This window comes from Cryptomeria japonica, chromosome 7 (genome assembly GCF_030272615.1).
Source record: "Cryptomeria japonica chromosome 7, Sugi_1.0, whole genome shotgun sequence".
NCBI lineage: Eukaryota > Viridiplantae > Streptophyta > Pinopsida > Cupressales > Cupressaceae > Cryptomeria > Cryptomeria japonica.
This window is the reverse complement of record NC_081411.1, coordinates 243,870,701-243,882,809: the sequence shown is the minus strand read 5'-3', so window position 1 is coordinate 243,882,809 and position 12,109 is coordinate 243,870,701. Positions and strand designations below refer to the sequence as shown.

General features: G+C 36.7%; 1 protein-coding gene across 1 annotated transcript; it reads right to left on the bottom strand.

The window, feature by feature from the left end:
• Window positions 1-9,550: 9,550 nt before the first annotated feature.
• On the bottom strand, window positions 9,551-10,783 carry LOC131051475 (casparian strip membrane protein 1). Its single transcript, XM_057986027.1, has 3 exons — window positions 10,554-10,783; window positions 9,856-9,979; window positions 9,551-9,772 (listed from the first exon to the last, which is right to left on the bottom strand). The coding sequence occupies exons 1-3, from the start codon at window positions 10,781-10,783 to the stop codon at window positions 9,551-9,553; spliced, it is 576 nt and encodes a 191-aa protein (XP_057842010.1).
• Between the last annotated feature and the right edge of the window lie 1,326 nt (window positions 10,784-12,109).

Below are 12,109 nucleotides of genomic sequence, written 5' to 3'. Positions count from 1 at the left end.
TACCATCTTGAATTTTTGAACTTGACTTCACTTCTTGTCCCATGCTTGATTAATGAGTGATTGCTTGCTCACTTAAATTGAATTTTCTAGAGTATAATTAGGATTTTAGGAATTGTTTTAGGTTTCAAATGAAAGGATTATACCTTTTATACTTGACTACCTAAAAACTAATTGAGTTTCTAGTGTGGATTGACATGAGGTCAAGATTCCACCTCACTTTAGATGGCCATTATGAGGACCAAAAATGGGTCCTAATTGAGAGGACCACAACGTTGGGCGCCCTAGTCCTAAAAATCGGGACTTAAACTTGGAAGGAAGATGGGGAAGAAGGTGGAAATGTGAGTTTGCAAGTGGTGTGAGTAGAATCAGAATAGGCATCAGGCATCAAAAGCCAAAGTGCCAAGGTGAGGCCTAAGAGAGGATGAAATTGTATGTGGATACAATTTATGATGCTACACCTAAGTGTTATTTCTACAAGTTAATTACAAATGGGGCAATGTCTCACTATTTACTTTTATTCATCTAGGAATTTTAATTCTCTCATGCATTTTTTATTTTGCATTGAGCATTTAATTTTTTTTATCAAGGGTAGTTATCATACCTCATCACACCTTATCTATATAATCAAGGTGCTTGTACATTGTAACATATCTCATTGTATCATTCATATAGTTCATGATCATTTCTCAATATTCAAGCAATATTTTTTTACAACACTCTCTTGTGAAAGACATCTTCCTTGGTCAATACTTTGAAGTCTACAACTTTATTATGGGTTTATTAGCATTTAAATATTGTATTAGAGCAATGACCTTTTAAAACCCTTCTCATATTGGAGAGTTGAGATATTGCTAGATGAGATATATTTTGATGCAAGTTATTTTTAGAAACTATTGGAGGAGATCTGAGCATATCATTGAGTTTAGGAAATTGAAGAAAGTCGGGATTGGTTTTATTTGTCTAAATATAACCCTTTTTTACCAAATTTCTGAGGGTTTGAAGTTGGGCTAGTTGTTGACCCCAAGAGGTAGCTAATATTTTGGAGTATATTGGGCCAAATGTGACCCTTCCATTGTGTTTGGAAGGACCAAAAATCCTTAAAATAATTTCCAAATCATCAAAATTTGATGCCTTGACCATGAGGGCATTAGATATCTTTTCTTATAGGTTGGCATTTTTGTATGCCTGTACGAGTCCGTACCATATAAATCATACAAACACAACAAAAAAATCCCTCTCCCCTCCTTTGGAAAAATATTCTAGAAATATCAAGCATTAATTAAGAATTTTCTCTATGAATTTTTACAAATTTACTATTGGCATTACATTTGGTACTTGATCCAGGTATACATCTAGCAACTAGTCAGACTTGTTTTCATTGTGTCTGAGCTTTTTTTGATATGCAGGTTTGACCTTGATGCGATAGTCATACCACTATTAACATCACTTTCTCATTATAAATTTCTCACCAACCACTAGCAAATCCCTCCTCATCAAACTCCTTTCCTTGTAGAAGTACATTATTGTCACTCTGACCACTGTTGACTAGCACCAACTTTGCCTACCCAAATCACTATAGCCCATCACCACCTTAGGTGGTTTTTCTTTGTTTCTTTAAACCTACCTAAGGTCATACCAACAACCAAGGTTTGAGTTCTTTTTAGCACCTAAGGGTTATGTATGCCCCTAAAAGTGCCCAAATTGGGCCTTTTTCAAACTAAGATAACTTTTGATTCAAAAGGCAAAATATTTCAAACAAGATATCATTGGAAAAGGGGTCGTATGGTGTGCCAAGGGGTCATATGGTGTCATTAGGAGTCAAGTGGGGACCTAATGGGGCCACACATGTGTTACAACACCATATGACCACTTAGGACATCATATGGTCCAAAGGGATCATATGGTGTGCTAAGGGGTCATATGGTATCGTTAGGGGTCATGTGGGGTCCTAATGGGGCTACACATGTGTTACAACATCATATGACCCCTTAGGACATCATATGCTCCTAAGGGATCATGCGGTGTGATAAGGGGTCTTATGGTGTCATTAGGGGTCATGTAGGATCCTAATGGGGCCACATGTGTTACAACACCATATGACCCCTTAGGACACCATACAACCCCTTAGGATATCATATGGTCTTAAGAGGTCATGTGGCGTGCTAAGGGGTCATATGGTGTCTTTAGGGGTCTTGTGGGTTCCTAATGGGGTCACACGTGTTACAACACCATATCACCCCTTAGAACATCATCTGACCCCTTAGGACATCATATGGTCCTAAGGGGTCATATGATGTGCGAAGGGGTCATATGGTGTCGTTAGGGGTCATGTGGGATCCTAAGGGGTCATATGGTTTGTAAAGGGCTTGGGTGATCTGAACTTATTTTGTAATTAATATTGGCATTTCTTTTTATATTGTAATAATGGTTTAGCTTGCTCCCTTAGGACACCATATGACCCCTTAGGACACCATACGACCCCTTAGGATATCATATGGTCCTAAGGGATCATGCGGTGTGATAAGGGGTCATATGGTGTCGTTAGGGGTCATGTGGGGTCCTAATGGGGCCACACATGTGTTACAACACCATATGACCCCTTAGGACACTATATGACCCCTTAGGACATCATATGGTGCAAAGGGATTGTATGGTGTGCTAAGGGGTCATATGGTGTCATTAGGGGTCAAGTGGGGTCCTAATGGGGCCACACGTGTGTTACAACACCATATGATCCACTAAGACACCATATGACCCCTTACGACATCATATGCTCCTAAGGGGTCATGTGGTGTGATAAGGGGACTTATGGTGTCATTAGGGGTCATGTAGGGTCCTAATATGGCCACACATGTGCTACAACACCATATGACCCCTTAGGACACCATACGACCCCTTAGGATATCATATGGTCCTAAGAGGTCATGTGGTGTGCTAAGGGGTCATATGGTGTCTTTAGGGGTCTTGTGGGATCTAAATGGGGCCACACACATATCACAACACCATATGACCCCTTAGGATACCTTATGACCCCTTAGGACATCATATGATCCTAAGGGGTCATGCAGTGATCTAAGGAATCATATGGTGTCGTTAGGGGTCATGTGGGATCTTAAGGGGTTGTATGGTGTGCAAGGGCCCACGTGATCTGAACTTATTTTTGTAAGCAGTAACATTGTTTTTTATATTGTAATAATCATTCATCTTGCCCCCTCAGGACACCATATGACCCCTTAAGATACCATATGACCCCTTAGGATATCATATGGTCCTAAGGGGTAATGCGGTGTGATAAGTGGTCTTATGGTGTTGTTAGGGGTCATGTGGGGTCCTAATGAGGCCACACATGTGTTACAACACCATATGACCCTTTAGGATACCATATGACCCCTTAGGATATCATATGGTCCTAAGGGGTCATGTGGCATGCTAAGGGGTTATATGGTGTCTTTAGGGGTCTTGTGGGATCCTAATGGGTCCACACATGTGTGTTACAACACCATATGACCCTTTAGGACACCATATGACCTCTTAGGGCATCGTATGGTCCTAAGGGGTCATGTGTTGTGCTAAGGGGTCTTATGGTGTCATTAGGGGTCATGTGGGGTCGTAATCGAGCCACACATGTGTTACAACACCATATGACCCCTTGGGACATCATATAGTTCAAAGGAGTCATATGGTTTTCTAAGGGATCATATGGTGTCGTTAGGGGTCATGTGGGGTCCTAATGGGGCCACACATGTGTTACAACACCATATGACCCCTTAGGACATCATATGGTCCAAAAGGGTCATATAGTGTGCTAAGGGGTCATCTAGTGTCATTGGGGGTCATGTGGGGTACTAATGGGGCCACGCATGTGTTACAACACCATATGACCCATTAGAACACCATATGACCCCTTAGGCCATCATTTGCTCCTAAGGGGACATGTGGTGTGATAAGGGGTCACATGATGTCATTAGGGGTCATGTGGGGTGCTAAGGGGTCTTATGGTGTCAGTAGGGGTCATGTGGGGTCCCAATTGAGTCACACATGTGTTACAACACCATATGACCCCTTAGGACACCATATGACCCCTTAGGGCATCATATGCTCCTAAGAGGTCATGTGGTGTGCTAAGGGGTCACATGATGTCGTTAGGGGTCATGTTGGGTCTTAATTGGGCCACGCATGTTTTAAAACACCATATGACCCCTTAGGACACCATATGACCCCTTACAACATCATATGCTCCTAAGGGGTCATATGGTGTGCTAAGTAGTCATATGGTATCGTTAGCGGTCATGTGGGGTCCTAAGGGGCCACACATATATTATAACACCATATGATCCCCTAGGACACCATATGACCCCTTAGGATATCCTACATGGTCCTAAGAGGTCATGTGGTGTCATTAGGGGTCATGTGGGGTTATAATGGGGCCGCACATGTGTTAGAACATAATATGACCCCTTACGACATCATATGGTCTTAAGAGGTCATATGGTGTGCTAAGGGACCTTATATGATCTCATTAGGGGTCATGTGGGGTCCTAAGGGGGAGAGAGAGGAAGAGAGAGAGATTTAAAGAGGGTGGGAATACAATGTGCTAAGATATTGAGAGACAATATCTATATATATATACATATATTTTACATACACATGCAAATATTATATACATATACATACACATATACATGAACATATTATATACATATAGACATAGACTTGGTATATACATATATGCATACACATATTATATACATACATATCTATTTCTATAGATTAGAATATTTTTATGTTGACATAACTCATACGGGTTTTTTGCTCTCTAAAATGCATATGAGTTTTTTGCTCTCTAAAATGTGTGTGGGCTTTCTCTTTTTATAACCCCATACGCTCTTTTGTTTCTATAAACCCTGTACGTGCTCTTGACTAAAAAAAAATTATGTGTTTAGTGCGTTTAGGCTTGTAAATAGGCTTGGATGACAAAGTTGAGGGTTGGGAGTTTGATTTCCCTCCTTTTTGATGTGTTTTGTTTTATCAAATTGGTATCTCGACTTTGTCATCATCATAAGAGGAAAATAAACTAAAGTAATCTGGTTTGATAATATGTGGTATGTGTCTGACATAACCTCTCTTGTTGACTTTAACAAGATTATCAAAATTTATGTGACCAAGTTTTCTATTCCATAACCAACTCTCATCAACTTGTCCCATCATGCATTGGGACTCAAAACACACCTTAAGGTTATATACATTGCCATCTGTCCTTTTGCCTTCAACAATATAAGTTGTCCATTACTTTCCTTTCTAATCTCACATCCTTTGGAGTCAAAAGTAAATTTGTATCCCTTGTCACACATTTGACTCACTCTTAGCAGATTATGTTTCAGACCTTCAACATGCATAATAAACATCATGAGTTTTTAATTTGCCATCAATACTTAGTGTACCTTTTCCCTAGATTTTGATTGATGAGTTGTCTCCAAACCTCACTGAACCACCATTCCAATCCTCTAGTTTGATGAATTTCTTCTTGTCCCCAGTCATGTGATTGGAGAAGCCACTGTCTACCACCCACAAGTTTTTCCTTTCTGCATGTATGGCAGTTTGTACAATCAAACTTGACTCACTTTTGTTTTTATTTTTCTCTGCCCAAACTTGTTTGGTCTCTTTCTTTTTTTATGTTGTCCCATTCTATTCTAGTTTTGTATTTAGTTCAGATGTTGAAATTGTCTTCTTTTTCTTAGTTGTCCTAAGCTTACAATGTTTTGTAATGTGGCCCAATTTTTGACAATGATAGCATTTCACATTCGCATTGAATGATGAATTTGAAAAACTATTGTAGGATTGAGCTATATTTCTTCTACATTCATAACTCCTATGACCATACCCATTACGATGGTAACAAATGACATTCATATGCCTAAGTGCAGCAAATGGATTTCTACTTTCAAAACTAGTAGAAGACTTGTGCATTAGCCTGCAATCAGTAATTCTATGACCGTGTGTATTACATTTATAGCAGTTGCCATGGAATTGGGATACATACCAGTCATTGTTGAAGTTATTCCTCATTTGTCTCCTTGGAGAAACATAGTTTTGTCTTCTTGAGCTGTTCCTTCTTGTATCCTTGACCTTTGTGAAGCCTCCATAATCAATCTTGGATTTTCTTTTGGGATTAGCATGTTGATTATTTGATTGATTCTTTGTAATAGCTACATATGTCTTCTTTTCTTGGCTGACTGTGAATGTTTGTTTGATTTTACTATCACTTGAGGAGATGAAGTGTATCTCCTTGCTAGGTGAATCTTCATGGTTAGAAAATTGTCCTGCTTCAAATCCAACACCATTAATGTCCTTGGTGTGCTTTTGCTTGCTCAACATTTTGTCCAATGCCTTAGTTCTGCCACCATACTTGTTTCTCATCTTGAGTTCATCTTTGCACTTCTCAAGTTCCTTTCTGAGATTTACAATTTCTTCATCCATCTTTTGACACTCATTTTCCTTCTCCTCTAAATTTGATTTTGTTACTTCATACATCCTTTTTGTTTCTTCCAACTAGATTCCCATGTCAAAAATTATTTTCTTTGACTCCTCAAGAGATTTGTTTAGTAGCTCTTATTCTTCAGCAGCAGCAAACCTATATTTTTTGTAATCTTTTCTCACCTTTCTAAGTTCTTCTAGAGCACTCACAAGTTCACCTTCTAAGTCTACTTCAACTTCAACTTCTTCCTCTTCATCACTAGTAGCTTGCTCATCATCTAGTTCTCCTTGTGCCATAAAGATATCAACCTCTCTTTCTTCTTCACTGCAATCCTCATCAAAGACACTCTCTTCATCTGTGGCATCATTTTCAAAAGTGTAGAGACTATTTTTCTTCCTAAAGCTCCTTCTCCTTGACTTGTAGGTTTTCTTCATTGTATCCTTATCAAAACATCTATTTTTTTGCTTCTCATCTCCATCTTCCTCACCATAGGGGCACTTAGAAGCAAAATGTCCTATTTTACCACAAGTGAAGCACTTGAAGGGCATCTTACCTTTGTACTTGCATGACCCCTTTTTGAGTTTTCTCACAAAATTAGCTACAACAGTATCAGAGTCTTCATCATCTTCTTCATGGGCAAATTCTTCTTTTCCTTTCTTGATTGAGTTGAAAGCAACCTCTCTCTTTGATGTTTCTCCACCTATAGTTCTCATTGCATAAGCTAACAGAGATCCAAACAATTCATCCATAGAGAATGTCTTTAATTCTTTAGCTTCTTCAGTACTAGAGACCTTTGTATCATACCTTGTGGTTAATGATCTCAGAACCTTCTTGACAATAACTTCATCTAAGACATCCTCTCCAAGTCCTCTTTTAGCACTTACAATCCCATCCACTCTTTACACATAGTCATTAAACAAGGTAAGCTTGAGACTAGTCTTTGACATGCTCCCATCACTCTTGTCACTCTTCTTCCAATATTCAACACTCTTCCTTATTCAATCTACTCGCTATCTTATCTTCTTGGTCTGCATGGTTCTCATTCTTCCTTATAGCTTCTTCCCATTCCTTACTTCCATCTATCTCCATCCCATTCTATTGGTTCTCTAGTGTTCCACCATCTGGCTATTAATTCTGTAGCCTATCTTCTATTCCCCCTCTTATCGCACAACTCTGGTCTTACAACAATTCAACATTGTCCCTTATGGGTCTCACCCTTTCTTCTGCACTACAACCATACTGAATGGATTTTTTCGGTTCACAAACTGCTCAGGTCTCTCTATATTCAAATCAGAGGCTTTCTTTCCCATCCAAGGCCATTCCATCTATTTAGCCTATCTAGCCTCCCTTTGATATTGGCCTACTCCCTTTCATTATTCCATCTTTCTCTGTTTAGCCAATTATGACCTCTTTGTTCTTCACCGGTTAACACCGCTCAACCATCCTCTCTACTTTACGATTATCTCCCTATTTCACAATTTGTTGTCTTCACCAAATACTCCACCTTTCTTAACTATTTTCCTAGCATTCTTAATTAATTCTTTTAAATTGTTCAATAATACTTACATGTTCATATCCTTCTACTTAAGGCACTAACTCATCTTGTCCAACTTCCTACCCATGTGGCGACAAGATCTGTGACTATCCAAACTGAATCTTGAGATAAGAGTAAACAAGACAATTTAAAGAAAACAACTCGATGCCTTGCATCAGGAGTCAATCTCATTTATCATCTCTCTCAATCATTAACATGATGAATTGTGCCCCTTTATGTGCAATCCAAAGCTCAAACATGGAATGATATAGCCTTTGTGCCTCTATCCATATAATTGTTATGCTTTCTCGAGAGAGATGTATAGAACAAGAAATGTTGTCAAAGTTTTACTCATATCTTATATCCTATATTTGGATAGGAACACCCATTCCTCCATAGATATAGATGTATTGAACATTACATCACATCATCTATCAATCAATATTCTTACTTATTCAATATGTTATAATCAATTATTTAAAATAAAATACTTAAAACTATAATATTTATTTATATCCATAAAAATAAAAAATAAAAAAAATGTAAGAATGACATTATATTCCTTTTCAAATATATAAACTTCACATTCAACCAAAAAAAAAGTGAAAATTTTGTTTAAACAACATCACAAGTCTTAATACATTTCTCCCATTAAAAATATATTAATAAATTATATGTGAAGAAACACAAAAAGTTAAGTGGTGTTTTCATAGTGTAGCTGAATTAGTCTTTCTTGGTAGATTATGAAAAAAGTTAAACTTGTGGTTTAACCGATGTTTTATATAAGACAAATAAATGGTGACTTTTATATATCTATGAAGTAATGAAGTTTATGATATGAAAGGTTCATATGTGAATTGGATTCGCAGGTGTGGTGAATTTATTGACTCGGTTATTGAGGATGTTAGTTGGCAGCTAATTTTGGTTGTTAACCAGATTTTTCATTTGAATACTTCTTTGGATTCTGTTACTTTTTTGCATATTCTTAGGGAATGGAATGGTGTTGCCAACTGTCTGGCTAAATGGGCTTCTGATTACATGCATAACTGGAATGTTGTGGATAAGGGTCAGTTACCCATGGATTTGTCTCTTCAGTTAGATCACTTATTGGATCTTGACAGGATGATTTGATACCTTGCTTTGCTTTGTATTTCTTCTGCTTTGAATAAATTTTAACTAAAGCATAACTTTCCCAAAGAAACACTTTCACTCTAACAGCTAACTCCACCTTCTATATCTTGACATAACTAAAACTGTTTGTTCTTTGAGAACTTTGATTACTCTTAAATAACTCCATGAAATATAAAACATAATTTAAAAATTCATAGATAATGCACAATTCCTTACAAGCTGAGCACTGAATGCATACATCACTAAGCCACCCACATAAAGATCACAGCAATATGGTAGCTAGGATAAACTATTCGCATTCACTACAGGATTATATAAACCAACCATAACCACATCCTTATCAGAGCTACTACTACAATTATCTATATATCTTATGAGCTTGTGAACATAGAAGCTAAGGAAGAAGGGTATTATGCACGACGCCTGTATAGATTTATAGCAGACAAGGCAACTAGAAGCATCAAGAAAACTACTGCAGCGAAGGAAGCAATGAGAGCCCCGCCAGCTTGCTGACAGAATGAGTCGAACTGTTGGCAAATGGCAAACCAGTTTGCATGGTTGTTTCCCTTTTGAGCCAAATATACTATTGCTGCCCCTGCTGCAGCTCCAGATGTGACAACAGCTACCATCACCTGCAACATTATTTTATCAAATCCATTAATAATACTACACATCTCCAACTTTTGTATATGATTAGAAAATGGAAAATGGTTACCGTGTCAAAGAACACCATGAACATTCTTATGGCTGCAAAGCGGGGTTTTACTATATTAAAGATGGAGACAGGCAGAGATAAAACCAGGTATCCACCAGCTATAGCATTAGTTATTACAAAGTATCTGCAAATTATCAAACATCTTATTAGAATTAATGAGCCTGGAAGAATAATAACTGAATTAATCAAAATAGTTTAAGTTTTGATTTGTTTATGTGGTTCATCTAAAATCATACTGTGATTTCAGATAAGCCATTTAAACAAATCAAAACTTAGAGTGTGTCTTTTAAACTAAAATAAAAATAACATACATAATATATGATTCATCCAAAATCATGTTAGCTTCTCCAGTAGAATCCTTTTATTAATATGATTTAAGATAAACTACCTAAACAAATCAAACCTTAAAATATGTTATTTAAATCAAAATTAAAAAAATCGCATATATTAAAAAAGTCTGTAAAAGAATATTGATTCTTCAAAAATAGAAAATGGGTGATAAGGAAATCAGTTAACAGAGTAATAATCCTAGAGAAAAACAAGATGGGTACTAAAAAAACTTAGTGACAAAACTACTATCCTTGAGAAAAAGAAGATGATTAGTCAAGAGAGTAGTAACAGAATTATAATCCTTGAGAAAAATGGTATAGCTAGTGGTAAAGAAATCAGTAAAACTAGATGATGGGTTTGTGGAATACGTGAATGCTGGAAGATCACTGTATTTTGCTTCAAACTGGAAGAGTTGGGTGAATATTGGGAGGGTTTCATCTGCTGTAGCCATGGTAATCAGAGCTGCAATGGTGCCTGACAAGGCCAGTAACCTCAGAAACAAATCAAATAATCCCCCCAATCTCCTCCATCGCCTTACTGGTGGAGGAAGGGGTCCTTTCTCAATGTTTCCCTCTGTTGCTGCTGCCTGCTTCATCATTTCCGAGATTTGAACTCGAGACCTTTGTGAAACTATTTTCTTAGAAAAATGTGAGGACTACGCTGTAATTACTGTGTTTCCAATCTGACCAATATGGATGTGATTTAAAGGCCAAAGGCTAAGGCAAGCAGACAAATTATAATGTGGTACTGTTAGCTTAAAGAATTAGATTATACCTGCTTTCCCTACCTGTTTTTGTTAACCTGATATACGTTTGATGCTCAGGACTTGATAAAATATTGCACAGTATCTAGTGAAGACACATGAGAATTTGCTCTGCTTCACTAGTTTAGGTAGTTTGACCTTAGTGACGAATGTCACAACTAGCCATCATATATACCTGCTGCATTTTTAGATTACCAAACCCATTCACGCATATACTTTTCAATAAGATACAGTTGCAATAGACAGAGAATTTATGGTTTTTGGATTATTTGTTTCAAGCAATCAGCATACATGGGTTGTTAAAACAACATATAAAATATGAACAAATTTATATTATTTTTTAAATCATCTAATATAATATCAAAAGGCAGGTGGTAAAAAGGTATATTCTCAAAGTTTAAATGAGTTAAGTCTAAACAAAAGACAATAAATGAAACGGTAAGCTCTTACACATGACATTAAAAAATAAGTAGCTGATGCAATTCAAAAGGTGCAGTGTCTTTAATCATGCATTTTTTAAGAGTTAAGATGATATTAAATATAAAAAGAATAACGAAAGTTGTATTTTTTTTTTAGAGAATGTTTTACTTTTAATAATTGATGTAATTTTGTGTAAAGTTAGGTTTCTAGATTGATACCATTCATTCATATGTTTACACTTATTTCTAATTCATATGTTTACATTCATATGTTTACGCTTATTTCTAATTCATATGTTTACACTTATTTCTAACCATTAGATCGCTTACTTCATTTATACATGCATAGATTTTGATGCATCCACTTAAATTATGCTTTGAGCATGCTTATCTATGTACTTAGCCCCATAGAACTATTAGCCATCTTGACTTATACATTTTCATGTCCCAAATTATTTCTATGGACACAATGTCGGCTCTACGATTGCAAAGTATATTTCTCACTAATGATCTACTTAACACAAATATGTGTTATATATTGTTATATCCTTATTTAAAGGAACTCGATTGTGTCCATTTATCATTTTCTCCTCTCTAATAATTTGTAACATTATCATTCACATTTAGAAAAATTGACACTTAAAATGGTGATATAAAATTAATTTGGATCTCCATATTCATTCTAAGAGCATTGCATAATAACATTGCACAATTGAGATATGCTATCTTAAATCCCTTTACC